Source organism: Bubalus kerabau, chromosome 13 (genome assembly GCF_029407905.1).
Source record: "Bubalus kerabau isolate K-KA32 ecotype Philippines breed swamp buffalo chromosome 13, PCC_UOA_SB_1v2, whole genome shotgun sequence".
Lineage (NCBI taxonomy): Eukaryota > Metazoa > Chordata > Mammalia > Artiodactyla > Bovidae > Bubalus > Bubalus kerabau.
Window position 1 is genome coordinate 60798744 of NC_073636.1, and position 14867 is coordinate 60813610.

At 52.0% G+C, this 14867-nt stretch overlaps 1 protein-coding gene across 2 annotated transcripts in view; it reads left to right on the plus strand.

Annotated features, from left to right (window-relative positions):
* The first annotated feature begins 1794 nt into the window (after positions 1–1794).
* The window catches only part of ANGPT4 (angiopoietin 4), a 50252-nt gene continuing 37179 nt past the window's right edge, over positions 1795–14867 (plus strand). The window contains exon 1 of one of the 2 annotated variants that reach the window (XM_055544669.1): positions 1795–2561. In XM_055544669.1, coding sequence (XP_055400644.1) covers positions 2253–2561 — 309 coding nt within the window. In that variant the 5' untranslated portion in view covers positions 1795–2252. The remainder of the gene's footprint in view (positions 2562–14867) is intronic. The other variant, XM_055544668.1, reaches the window with a different exon arrangement.

A 14867-nucleotide genomic window follows, 5' to 3' on the forward strand; every position in this document is an offset into this window, starting at 1 on the left:
ATGTTAGTTTCTTCTGTCCAATGAAGTGAATCAGCTATATGTATACATATATTCCCTCCCTCTTGAATCTCCCCTCATCCCACTCCTCTAGGTCAACACAGCACTGAGCTGGCTCCCTGTGCTGTACCACAGCTTCCCACTAGCTATCTGTTTTACACATGGTAGTGAGTGTATGTCAGTCCTACTCTCTCAATTGCTACTACCCTCTCCTTCTGCTGTTGTGTCTATAAGTAAGTCTACCCTCTACATCTGTGTCTTTATTCCTGCCCTAAAAATAGGTTCATCTGTACCATTTTTTTAGATTCCATGTCTTGTGTGACTTTGGGCAAATCATTTTCTTCTCTGGGTTTCCGTTTTCTCCTCTGAAAAATGGGGAGGATAATACTGTTGGCCTCGCTGAGATTATCTCAAGTCTCAGCCGGCACAATCCTAATAGCAGTTGTCTTTACTCTGGGCTCATCTGTACAGGGCCCTGTGATAAACTCATGAGACTTGAATTAACACACTTCTTCCTTGCAAGGTCGGAGGTGGTGTGGGCCCATTTACAGTGGAGACAGAGGAGGAAGTGGAGGCAGAGGTGGGCGAGCAGGGCCCCGTGAATGCTGGTGGCTGAGGACCAGCTGCCTTGCCTTTTCCTGCCAAAGGAAATCACACACCTGGTTTCATGTTCTTAGTCCCGGATGAGCCCCTAGTTTGCTGCCGTCCCAAGCTAGTCCAGTTCAAAATTTCGTCAGGATTTGAGAAAACAAAGGGGAAAAAAAAAAACAATACCAAACCGCCGGATAGGCCCCCACTCTGGGAAAACAGCAAAGAAAGGCAGCCCACAGAGAGGGGCCCAACCAACTCCTGGGCATCTTCTGCGCAGTGACCAGGTCTCCCAAGGACAAATCTTTGCCCTCTTGGGGTTTATATTCCAGTAGGTTGGAGAAGGGGAGATACTAGTAACTATGACAACAACCAAAACCTCTGTTCTTGTGCCAGCACTGCTCTGACTCATACTTTTCACACCCTGTGAAGTGGGTGGTTTTAATGTTATTTCTCAGTTCACCAAGAAGAAACAGAGGCACAGAGAGGTTAAGTGACTTGCCCAAACTCACACAGCTGATGAGTGGTGGAGCCCGGATTTGAATCAGTAAACAGGTAAACAAGTAAATCAAAAATTCCTCTGTCCCCATGCTGAGAACTCATATACATTCCTCATGCACGAGATGAGGTTTCCACCTCAGGGTATGGAGGTTGAGAGAGGTGAAGCTGCCCACACAAGGTCTCAGGGTCAGTGGTTGGGGAGTAGGATTTAGTGCCCACTGCCTCTAACTCGGGGGTTGGTCAAGACACTGCTGTACCTCAGGCTCTTCTCCCCAAAATCTACTTGCCTGTTCCAGCCAAAGGCAACCGCAGCACTATCTGCCTCAAGACAAGAACATGCTCTCATTACTATCACACCACCGGAGCCCATCCAGGCCCCAAGAGAGAAGGGAGGATGGGAGCCTGGCTGGGGCGCCCATTTCCCTGGCCTTGCAAGGATTTTCTCTGTCTCTAGAAACAGATCGAACTGGCTGCCTCCTCCCCAGCCTCAGCCCTCTGCCCCCCTCCCCGTTGCTCTCTCTAAGGTCACTCCGCTGTGTTCCAAGGCTAACACGAAATCAGAAGGGGTAGGTGGAGGGGGGAGAAGGAGAAGGCGCTGGGGGCTGAAATTTGAGATCTCAGCCTTGCGAGGAGAGGTTGGAGAGAGAGAGACACAGAAAGACAGAGACAGAAAGAGAGAATTCAGTTGCCTTTGGTTTTCCGAAGCAGGCAGCTTGCGGGTTTGGGGGGTGTGTGTGTGTGTGTGTGCGTGTGTGTGTCTTGTTTTCTTTCCTCCCCTCTGGCAGGGAGGCCAGGCCTCCACTGGATCATAAAAGGACTCGGAGGCGAGGCAGGCAGAGCAAGCCAGTGCAGGGACATAGCAGCAGCGTGCGGACACGCGCGAGGAGGCAGGAAAGGAAAGAGGGAAGAGTAGAGGTGAGGGGGTGTCTGGGGGCGGGAGCGTGAGGCGGTGGGAGGAAGCGGAGCAGCTGTGGTATTTGGAGCAATTATAAATAGCTGCCTGGACAGAGCTTGGCCAAACAGGGCTTTGCAGCTGCGGCGGCTGTGCAGGCAAGCCTGGCCACTGTTGGCCAGCGGTGGGTGCAAACAGGGCACAGAGATAGGTGGTGGACAGGCCCAGCCCCAGGGCTCTGACTCAACACCCCTCGCCATCGCCACATCTCTGGATGCCCTCCCCACCAGCCATGCTGCTGGGTGGCCTCCTTCTCATTGTGGCCTCTACAACTGTGGCCCAGCGGAGGGGGCAGGAGGCCGCTGGGCGCCGCCGGGCCCACCGAGTCCAGCACGGCCAATGCAGCTACACCTTCGTGCTGCCAGAGCCTGAGCCCTGCCCACCCGAGCCCGAGGCCTTTGGGGGCTCTAACAGTCTCCAGAGGGACTCCCCGGCGGCCACACTGAACCTAGGAGACTGGCCAAGCCAGCGGATGCGACAGCTGGAAAAAATGCTGGAGAACAACACGCAGTGGCTGCAGAAGGTAAGGGCTGGGTCTGCAGGGGGGTGAGGGCAGCGAACAGCAGGTGGAGCATCTACCCCAGAGCCCTGCCCTGGACACAGATGGCCAGGCTAATAGGGCCCTTGTCTCTGAATTGTACATATTGGAATGATGAGGCCCAGAGAGGGGCAGAGATGAGCCTGAAGCCACACGACAAACTGGGAGAAGACAGAACTGGAAACCTAACTCCCCAACTGCCATTCATTCATCCAGTGTGGACCAGTCCCGTCCTAGGAGCAGCAAATACAACAGTAAGCAGAAGAGTACATTCTCTTCTGGACCAGTATAGGAAAGAGACAATAAAGGGATGAACAATATGTACTCTGTCGGAGGTAAAGCAAAGTGAGAAAGAAAAAGGCAAGGAGTGACCAGAGGTGGCTATTTGAAGTCAGATAATCAGAGGGGATTTCTCAGAGGAGGTGACATTTGAGACCAGAGAACAAGCGAAGTGATGAAGCAACCTGGGAAGGTTTCTAGGGGGAGGCTATTTCCAGGGGGACCAGCAAGTGCAAAGGCTATGTGGTGGGAATGTAGTTGGGGTACCTGGGGAACAGCAGCATGGCTGGAGCAGAGAAGGAGGGCAATAGAGGGTTGAGGGACAAAATCCAAGAGGTGAGGGGAGGGCAGACCATGTCGGGCCTTGAGGGCCACCGGAAGAACTTTGGCTCTTCCTCTGAGCTTCATAGGAGCCATTGCAGGGTTTTGAGCAGGTGAGACACACCTGAGTTAGTTTTAAAGAATAGACTATAAGGGACAGATTTGATGCTGGGAGCCCAAGGAAGAGACCAGGCAACAAGTGATGGAGGCGTGACGTGAGACAGGACAGCAGGAGGGGGTGTGGCCAGTCAGATACTAGTATATTCTGAAGGGGAAGTTAATGGGCTCTGCTGATGAACTGGATATGGGGTGGCAGAGATGAGGGGGCTGAGGAACCCCATTGCCATTTTGGCCCAATGCCAGGGCCACTCTAGGACCCCCTGTCCTCATTCTTTCAGCAGATATTCTGAGCATCTACTGTGTGCCAGGCTCTAGGCAAGAAACCGAGGTGAACAAAGCAGGTTCAGCCCTGGGTGGGGTGAGGAAGGCATCCTATGATGTCCAAGATGGGGAGCAGTCCCTCTTTATCCCATGGTTCAAATTGTTCAGATTGTTTGCCTGGTCAGCAGACAATGTTTCGCTCCCCCGGTACATGCATATTTATTTAGTATTTGTGCACCTTATTAATATAATATGTACAAGGTATGACACAAATGAAAACTTTAAGAAGATAACATGAAATCACATAAATTAGAGTTCCAGTGGCTTCCTCCTGTTTTCTAAAGGATGATCTTCTGCATACCCTGGGTTGACCATCTCCCAAGTGGAGAGTTACACTTATCTAACCAAGCTGATTTGTGCACATACTCAAATACACACTTAAACTCCTGTTTCATTCCTTCCCTGACCATCTATCTCCTGAGCCTCCTATTCACCATCTTCTCATAGTCACTGTCTACTTGCCCCTCCTACCTTGTAACACTTACAGCCGCCACCATCCCATGCTTAGGTCCCCCCTCAAGGGAGCTCTTGGCCTCATACACTGGATCCCAGAGGGCTCCACGCTGCCTTGAAATCTGTGTGTCTTCAGGCAGCTGTTTCCAGTCCTGTAAGGGTCATGCCAAGCCTCGTCTCCTCCTCAGCCTCCATTTTCACTTTGTGCCCATCCTCTCACCAGACCATGGATCTCCTACTTCAAAGAGACATGGGGCCTACCCCACACTTGCAGATTCACCTATGCACCCACCAGTCCCCAGAGCCTTTCTCTGACTCAGAGGAAGGGTTCCTCCGTGGACCAAAGTCACTCTTTCACACCTGTGGGTTGCATCCCCTGCAACCCCTGAACCTCCTCAAACCAACCATTCCTCCAGTGTCTCTAACAACTCCTCCCTTTATGCTGTTCCTTCCTCTCAGTCTTTAATTGCATTTCCCATGTTAAATAAAGAAAGAAAGAGGAAGGGGAGAAGGAGGAGGAGACAGAACAAGACCCTTCTCCAGCCTATACCTTCTGACTTCTGGCCTGGCTCTCAGAAGTCTACAAGCTCTGCCTCTGCTTCCTCCTTCATTCCATCCTTTTCCTAAGTAGCCTCCCACTTCCCATTTCCTACATCCAATGGCCACGGTTCAGTCTTCATCTTACTTGACCTCTTGGCAAATTTAGTATCGCTAACCAATATCATCCTTCCAGAAACTGTCTCCATCAACCAGTCCTCATCTACCACTCTGACTGCTTTCCCTACCTCCATCCTGGACCAGCCACCTCCATCTCCTACTTGGATGGTCATCACAACTGCTGTCTTAAGTTCCTTTTCCACCCAGACCCCATAGTCCATTCTGTATTCAGCAGACAGAGGGATCCTGTTAAAACCTAAGCTAGGTTAGTTTCTCCTCAAAACCCTCCTGGGGCTCCCATTCTCTTTAGTTATTCTCTTATTGAGCGAAAATCCTTGCTAGCTGCAACACCCCTCACCCAGACATGTATGCGGCTCACTCCTGACGCACCTCAGGTCTGCTACTTAAACGTCACCTCCTCAGAAAGGCCCTTCCTGTCCACCACATTTAAAATAGCCACCCTCCTTATGGTCCATTTACCCAGCTTTGGTTTCCTCCCTTAGCACCTACTACCACCTGTTCTTAAAAACATTTCTTTCGGTCTGTGAGCTCCAAGAAGACAGGGGCCAAGTCTGTTTTGTTTGCTACTGGGTTCTCAGGGCCTAGAATAGTGCCTGGCACATAGTAGGCATGCAGTGCATGTCTGTTGAATGGATGGATGCACAGTGATCCTCCCATCTCTCAGGCCAATACTGCTCCTCCCCTCCTCCTGAAATGTTGCTGTTTCCCAGGGCAGAGTCTCTGTTTGTTGTTTCCTCTCATACTTTGTGGCACAACCCCCAGGGCTGCCCTCCCAGCACTCCTGCAGCACCATCTCCCCCCACCCCCATGATGATACCCAACCAACGTCTGAGGGGCTCCTGACCTCCCCTCTGAGGGCTCACAGTTTCTCAACTCCAAAGCTGCCTGAAATTGAGATCTTCCCTCCCCACCCCCCACCTATTCTGCTGAAGGTAGTACCACCCAACCAGCAGGTGATCTGTGGCCCTGGGGTGTCCTTAACCCCACCCCACTCCCAGGCAGCAGGTCCTATCCATCCTATCCCCTCAGCTTCTCAGCTCATCCTCCTGTCTTCCCCACTGCCCTGGCTCTTGTCACCTCTCTCCTGGACACTGCTCTCACCTTGCACCTGTTTTCTCTACCCCAAGCCTCACCCTCTCATCCATTTCAACTCCCCTGGGTGCCTGGTGCTTGGATAACATTGGTTGAGCCAGATGATGGATTTAAACCAGTGGGTTTCAGGTTAGGAGGTCACCCAGCTCGCCTCTTCATCTGGCAGTGGAGTGTCCTCCCCAGATATCTGTCCACATAGCCTGATAATCCCGGGCAGGGCTCACCATGGAGCACTGTGGGGCTAAAGAGTTCCCATGTGGGAATCAGGTGGACCTGAGTTTACGTCCCAGCCCCAGAACTTACTTGCCACGTGGTCGTGGATGAGCAAGGCTCAGTTTTCCCTTCCTCAAAGTGGATACAACAACAGTATGGTAGAGGGTTGGCTGCGAGGATCAGGGAGACCGCTAACTCACCCCTTTCGGCTGCATGGGTAACTCACCTGGGCAAGGGTACAGTAGCTCCTCAACTGGCTATTACTTAATTCAGCATCATCTCTATCGGAGCCCTGCACCGCTAGTCCTGGTCAAGTCAATCCAAGGGTGGCAGGTAGCTTAGGGCAGGGAGTGTAACTTGTCCATGCTGGTGTTCTCTGCAGTTCCCAGTCTTACCCAATCTCTATTGGGGTCCAAGCAGAGGTTTGTCTTGCCATCTCCTGAGTATGCTTGGGTTGAGTGTTCCCTTCAGGCCCTTTGGTCTTTGGGTTACTTCCAGGTCACCCTGTGCCAGCGGAGCCTGCCCCAAGGTCAGACCCCATCAGCAGTCACTTTTCTCTGGGTCCCGTCACCTCTTTAGGCTGCAGCACAGCCTGGAAGGTGAGAGCCCCAACTCTGGAGCCCAACTTTTTGAATTCGAGACTCATTCTGCCCTTTTCTGACTGTGTAACCTATGGCAAGTTGCTTCACCTCTCTGAATCTCCGTTTCCTCTCCGATAAAATACAGTGACAACATTACCTACCTCTAAGAAGGTTTAATGAGATAACGCATATGAAGTCCTTGGCCCAACACCTGTCATACAGTAAATTCTCAATCAATGTTGGCTGTTTCCATGAGGAACTCTCCCCGGAAAGAAACACAAATCCTGAGATTCTTGAGTCCTTCCTTCTGAAATAAGACACAGGGCCCCTGGCTCAGGGGTCTGAGGCACCTGGACAGTCATCTCTCTCATTCCAGTCAAGAATACTTGCTACCTTCTGTGACCGTGACCTTCTTCTGGCTCTTCTCTCATGCATTCTCTTGGTCTGGGCTTATCTCAGGGTCTTTGAAACTTGAGGGCCTCTTTTTGGCTTCTGCTACAATCTCTTAGAAGAGAAAAAAAAAAATGAGTTTTAAAATAGTCTCATCACCATTGCCATCGGGGATGACTGGGGAAGACTGGCCTTCCAGACCGAACTCTCAGCAAGTTTCATTCATCTGGGAAGCTGCAAAGAAGAGTCTCCCTCCCTCGTGGTCCCAACCCCTCTCCCTCTTCCCAGTCCAGTGTACAGATGAGCAAACTGAGAGGCCAGAGAGGGGAAGGAACTTGCCAGAATGGCACAGCAGGGAGACCCAAAGTCCACTTCTCCAAAGTCTATGTTCCTCCTACAACTCTGGAGGGTGTGAAGGAGGTGGGGGAGGCCAGATCTGAGACAATGGGGTGCTCCCTTCCAGAATCCCAAATTCCCTAATACCCACTCTCTTCTTCCAGCTATTCCACCTGTGCTCAGGGTGCATGGGGATGCCCCATCCCCACTCTCTTTCCCCCTTCCTCACTTTCCTCCACACACTGCTCCCCTTCCCTTCCTCCCACTGGTCTCCTTTTCCTCCCCCTCCCCCTCCTCCTGGAAGCCTCTGCCCCAGTGACTCATGTCTGGAGCCATCAGCTCGGTGGGCTGCACATCAGCTCTTGGCTCTGCTCCACTCCTTCATCTGGGTGAAGAGCTGCAGCAGGAATGTTGAGGGGAATGGGGGGTGGGAGGGCAGAGCCAGCTGGAGACCAGGCATCCCTTGCTGGGCTGTGCATTCCAGTGGTTAGTGCCCGGCGCCTGAGTCCACCGCAGACTCAGGAATACTTTCTGTGTGTGTGAGACAAGAGAGGGAAAGCACCTACTGATATTTGATGTGGGGTTAAGAGAGGCAGAGCCCGGAAAGCATCCGCCCAGAGCAGGTGCTTAATAAAGACCCACTCTTGTCCTGTCATCCCCCAGCGGCCAGGGGCCTCTCAACCAGGAAGTGCCACACTTAGCCCTCGTTGCATGAGCAGCATGAGGAAACACAAGTCCCCAGGCTCCTGTCCCACCTTCAGCACCTGAGGGCAGCAGAGCTTCTGCTGGGTCTCCAGGGTCCCAGGAGTGGGGCAGACCCTGAACCCCCAAACCTGGGAGCCCTCTACTTTCTTGTCTGTACCAAGAACAGCTAGCCCTCTCTGCTTGTCTTCCTGTGCATCTCCGCCTCTCTCTCTCTCTATCTCTGTGTCTCTCTGTCTCTTGTCCTGTGGCTCTCACGGTGGCTTGACTCACCTTCTCTAAGTCTGCGGGTGTCTGTCACTCTCATTCTCTCTCCTGTCTGGCTGGCATCTCCTCAGCTTTCTCCCTGTCTCGCACTCAGGCTCACCCTGGTCCGCCCACTCCTATGCCATCCATCTCTCCTGCCTTTACCTTCCAGGGTGTCTGCATGCTCCATCCACACTGGAGGACATCCGGCACTATGGCCAGCACCCCACTCCCAGCTAGGCTCAGCTGGGGCCTCCTTCTCTTCCCCTTCTGTGCCCAAAGCCAAGCAGGGAAGGGTCAAGGGCTGGACAGGAGCCCCCCAGTCTCTGCTGTTCTCTCCAGGACCCTGACGTCAAACCTCAGAATAACTCAGCCCCTCGGCCCAGTGGTCGTAAGGCCTTGCCTGGCTGGATGTGGGTCAGAAGCGCGTCCAGCGGGAGCACAGCGTGGGGTCCTGGCCCAGCCCAAGATCCTCCCAAACTGGCCAGGACTCCCAACTGCCCTGGCCTCCCCAGGCTGCCCGTAAATTCTTGGCATTTTCGGCCTTTGGTTATCCAAACAAGAAATGGATCTTGGTTGCCGAACAAAATGTCTTGGGGTTTGATTTCCTAACCTCACTGCTGGCTCCTCTAGACAGTTCGGGCCTGGGGAAGGGGGTGGGGAGAACAGCATCTGCTTCTTGGAAGAATGCTTCTCCCTTTTCCAAGAACGGAGCCTAGAAACAGCTGGCACAAATGCCCTGGGCCTAGGGATGATCAGGGAGCAGTGGCAGCACGGCACCTCACGTGGGATTCCCCAGAGGAACCGGCCGGCCCTATACTTCTGACTCTCTCCTCCCAGTCTCCAGAGCTCAGTCTGGGCTGGAAGATACACAGATCCTCTCTCCCCTTTGCTCCTTGAGCGGGAAATGTGAGAAAACAGGCCCCAGGTCTGCCCTTAAGCCTGCACCTCTGCTTAGACTCTGGCCTCTGAGTGTTTGCTTAGCCCTGGAGTTGGCTCTGAAATGCCTGGAATGGAGCCTGAATCAGGGGACATGTCCCAGGGGGCTTGCCAACCAGCTGTGAGCCTGGGGAAGCCACCTGCTTTAAGTAGTGCCTCTGCAAAGTGGAATTTAAAATGCTGCCTCCCAGCGAGAGGGTAGGATAAAGAAACAGACCAGGAGCTATGGCTGGCATTTATGAAGCCCTTCCTGTGTGCCAGACACTGTCCTTCGTGCCTTGTGAGAATGATTGCACTGAGTTCTCACAATGAGTCTATAAAGGAAGATTGCTTGCCCATTCGCAGATGAAAAAACTGAGGCACCAAGAGGTGAGGTGACTTGCCCAAGGTCCCACGACCAGGAAAAGTGGGTCACATTCACACTTAGACTGTCTAATGCCAGAAACCACACTTTCAGCACTTGGACCAGTTTCTGGCTAATTGACGAGACCCATCCATTGTGTCCTGGGTCCCTAGGTACCCAGCTAGGGCCTGGGGAACAGATCCCTGGCCACCAGAGGGGAAACTTACAGGGGCTAGATTTTCCCCTTCACCCAGGAGGCCCTCAGCCAAGGAGAACTTCTGCCAGAGAAGATTCCCATAGCACCTCAGTCTTCAAGGACAGCCCTTGAGAAATGAGCGGACTGCAAACCTCCATCTAGGCATCCTCACTGTTACAACCTCCCTCCTTGTACCAGGGTAAATCCATCAGAAACCGAGCATGAGCTTTGGGGTCCCACTGACTCAATCTGAATCCCATCTCCGCTGCCTGCTGGATGTGTGTTCTCCCTTTGCCAGTTTGTGCCTCAATTTTCTTGTCTGTGAAACAGGGACAATAGTAGAAGCCACTTTGCAGGTTGTCATGGAGATTAAATGAATTAATATACAGGCGGGGCTGGATACAGTGTCTGACAGAGCCCAGGAAAGCCAGCTGTTGTAAACACATTGGGGGAACTTTACCAGCAGTCCAGGGGTTAAGACTTCGCCTTTCAGCTAAGATCCCACATGCCTTGCTGCCAAAACACCACAACATAAAACAGAAACTATATTGCAACAAGTTCAATAAAGACTTTAAAAATGGTCCACACTTTTCTTTAATCTTTAAAAAAAAAAAAAAGGAAGGAAGAAAGAAAGGAAAACTTACGGAGGATGCTCGGCCCAGGAAAGGAATCCATCTCGGAATCAGCACAGGAATGCCAACTTTTCTGCATCCTGCCTGTGTGATCTTGGGAAAGTCCCTTTTTCTTTTCCCTGGGCCTCGGTTTCCTCTTCTTCAAAGTGGTGGGGCGTGGAACCAAGCACCTCAAGTGAGGACAAAATGAAGTAAAGCATGTAGAGACCTGGTGGGGTAGGCAGGCAGGTGAGGAGAAGCCTGGGGCTTGAGGCTGAAAGTGAAACTACGTCCCTTAGACAGAGAAACAGAGCCTCAGAAGCTTAGGATGGCGGAGACTTGTGGCTTTTCGCTCCTGACTCCAGTCTAGCACTTGTTGGTCTGCTAAATGAGGCTGAAGGAAGGAAGGTGATTCCCAGGCAGCTGAGGGGAACCCCCACAGGAAATCTCTGCAAAAGCTGTAAGTGGGCCCCCCAGGCTAAGAGATGAGCTGGAGAGAGGCTGCAGATGAGGGGCTGGGGCCTTTTCCTCCAGAGTCACGCTGACCTGGGGTCCAATCCCAGCTCTACCTCTTGCCAACAGCCCTAGTTGTTTTCCTCAGGTTTTGACTAATTTTCAGAGTGTAAAAATTCAGAAATATGGAATTGTGTGAAGACGCAGAGGGAAAAAAAATCATTGTTGTCACTATCCCCTGGTTATTTCCTTGCTGCTCATTCTGTGCATTCTAAATGGTTACTGAAATGTTTCAGATGGATGAAAAGGTAGAGAGAAAGATCAGATGAAATTTCTTGTCCCTAAAACCCAGCTTAAGCAACAAAACTTTACCAATCCCTTTAAGCCCCTGCCCCACTCCTACCTCCCTCCCCGACCAGAGATAGCTACTGTGAATTCTGTGTTGCTGACCCCTTACTCCAGGTCCCTCCCACATTCTGTATAAGAGGTCACACGGTCCATCTCTTTCTACAATTTGCTTTTGTTCGCCCAACCTTGTGTCTGTGAGATTTATAGCTCTGCAAATATGGGAAAAGCCTGAGTCTCAGTTTTTCCATCCGTGAACTGGGGATGTGGTAAGCACGTGCCTGAGTTTGCTGTGAGGCCCAAATAACCAGTGCCTGCTGAGGTCTGGGAGTGTGTCTGGCACCACATCTGCTTGTAGGGAAATCAGAAATTCTGCTGTCGCTTCTTCTGTCTTCTGTCTTCTGGAGCCACTGCGTTGTTGTAGCGACTCCACACACTGTACTGTCTCTGAGCCAGGCACTAGTACACGTGTTTTACAAACATGACTCATTAAACCTCACGACATCCTGAAAGGTGAGGATTGTGATGATCTCCATTTATTGCGGGGAAACTGAGGCCCAAAGAGTTTATACATCTGGGAGGTGAGGGAGGTGGGCTTGAACCCAGGCAAGCTGGTTCCAGACCTCACACTCTTAATCACTACACAGACTGCCTCTCCCTGCTACCCATTTTACAGATGGGTACACTCCCCTGGGTGGGGGGAGTGACTTGACTACATTCACCCTGGGGTCATTGTCAGGGACAACTTTACTTCTCCTCCCTAGTGGTTAGAGGACACACAGTCAGGTAACTCATGAAAAAGCCATGTGTCCTTACAGTTAGGACACTCTGGGATTGTGTGCACACATGTGTGCACAGTTCTGAACTTAATTTGCCAGGTGGAGTGTTCATTTCTCCACGTGCTTAATCACCCGTTCCACTGATGGTAGGGCTTCCCTGGTAGCTCAGACAGTAAAGAATCTGCCTGCAGTGCCGGAGACCTAGGTTCTCTAACCCTGGGTTGGGAAGATCCCCTGGAGGAGGGCATGGCAACCTACTCTAGTATTCTTGCCCGGAGCATCCCATGGACAGAGGAGCCTGACAGGCTACAGTCCATGGGGTCACAAAGAGCCGGACACGACTGAGCGACTAAGCATAAGCAGTAGCCATTGATGTTTACCGTGAGCTTACATGCTAGTCACTTACATGCAGATGATGAAAATTCAACAGTAAGCAAGGAAGACTTGGTCTTTCGCCTCCAGAAGCAGTGGCAAAGACACTAACCTGGTAATTTCTCATGTATACTGATCAATCATGATATTAATACATGCTGTGAAGAAGGGGCTCACCTGTTCAAGGAGTAAATAATAAGGGGCCCAACCTTGATGGAGGAATGGCTCCAGGAAGAAGAACAGAGTGAGATCTGAAGAGTAGATTAGGAGTTCTTAGGCAAGGAAAAGAAAGGGAAAACATTTCAAGCACAGGGACCAGCAAGTGCAAAGGCCCTGAGGTAGAACAGAACAAAGGGATTTCGAGGAAGTGAAAAATGTTCACAGTGGCTGGAATGCAGAGAGTTAGGAGAATGTGGCCCAGATAAGACCAACCTCCCCAGATCTTACCCTGCTCTTGAGGCTCTGGGGTGCTGGAAACTGACATGGCCACTTTTCTGTCCCACCCCCAGTGATGGGCAGTGGCTATGAACATCTGGACCTGCTCCTCTCCTCCTTGCCCAACCTTGGTCCTTTCCCTGTCGCCCTGTCTTCAGGGTCAGCCTCACCCACCAGTGACAGGTGAGCAGAAAGAGCTTAGCCATTGGATTCAGTTCCTTACTTACCAGCTGTGGGTAACGCTTGGCCTCTCTGGGTCTCAGTTTAAACTCATTTGTCAAGTGGAAAGCAATCACTCTTTTCCTCCAGGCTGCAGAGGAAGATCAGATGAGGGCAGAGTTACCCACCAGAGTTCCTCAGACAGGGAAGTCTGGTGCTACCTGGCGGAGATACTCCAGTAAGGCTTCCCTCCATCTGAGCGCACTTGACTCCCTTCCCCCAGGGGGAGCTGGGGGGGTGGAGGGGAAGTGCTGTCACGTGTCACTTCAGTCATGCCAGCTTTGAAGTGTAGCCTAAGAGAATCATTCCCAGAGAGCCTGGACTTGCCCCTGGTGAGCTGTTTGTCTTTGGACAAGTTGCTTAACCTCTCTGTGCCTCATCTGTAAAATAGGTTGATAGTATCTCCTATCACAGAGGGTGGCAACAGGGATTTAACACACATAGTGACTAGAACAGTGACCAGCACATAATAAGCACTAATTAGACATTTGCCAAGCAAAATGGACACACAATCCCACTCCAGGTAAGGGCTGATGCCCAAGTGGCGGGGAGGTAAGCAACTGCAAGAAACGTCACCCTGTTGTTTAAACTCCCGGCTCCTACACTTGGGAGAGTAAGAAGGACTCATGTGCTGGGCCTCACTGTTGACAGTCCTCCCAAGATCAAAGTTTGGACACAGACAACCATAAAGGGACAGCTGAGGCCAAGGCCCTGGCTGCCCTGCCCCAGCTGACGAGAAGCACCCTCATCCAGGTGGCAGAGGAGCCCATGCCAGCTTCTCTGCAAGGAGGAATCAGTCAGCCCCATTTTCTGATGAGGCCACTGAGGCTCAGAGAAGCTCTGTCACTGGTCCAGAAAGGACACAGCAACGCAGTGATGGAAGCAGCGCCTGACAGTGCCGTGCGCCGGGCCAGCGCTAGACTCAACGCTGCAGCTGGAAGCTTGGCGGAGCCAGGCCTGTGCCGGGAATCCGGGAATTGCAACTTAAGCTAAGAGCTGAAAAGCGCATCCCTCCTCTACAGGCTGTTGGTGCAAGACATTCTCCAGCCCTGGCTCCCTGCCCACTCGCTCCACTGAGCCCTGACCTAGAAGGAAAGCAACAGAATCTTTTGCAGGGAGGAAAACAGCCGAGGAAGGCTGGGCCTGGCTTCTTGAAAAACACAAGACAAATCCCCTCTGCCTTGATCCCAGGGGTCAGGGCCTGTGTGGGCCCAAGGGGATGGGAGGGGCTGGAGATGGGCAGAGGAGGGGCCAACCTTGGCCATCAAGTCCACAGATACAACGTTAGTTCCATTGGGAAAATGAAACTAGTTAGTTCCATTGGGAAACTGTAGCCCGGAGGTGACGGTGGGATGCGATGTGCCCGGCAAGAGGGGTGGGCCGCCTGTGAGCAAGAGTGTCTGACCTCTGTGACCTCTGCAAAAGCAGGACAGTACTCATCTAGAACAAGTCACCTTAAGGCATTCAGCAAGCTGGGCTTCTCTGGTTGCTCGGTAAAAAATCTGCCTGCAATGCAGGAGATCCAGGTTCGATCCCTGCGTTGGGAAGATCCCCTGGAGAAGGAAATGGCAACCCACTCCAGTATTCTTGCCTGGAGAATCCCATGGACAGAGGAGTCTGGTGGGCTACAGTCCATGGGGTCGCAAAGATTCGGACACAAACCAAACAACGAACACTTTCATACTTTCATTCAGCAAGTTAATTGAACCCACAAACATTTATTCTCTCTCACAGTTTCTGGGAGTCAGGAATCGGGAGAAGCTTAATAAGGTAGTTCTGACTTGGGTCTTTTTTCTATGCAGTTATACTCGACTGTCAGCTGGGGCTTTGGTCCCCTGAAGGCTCGACTGGGACTGAAGGATCAGCC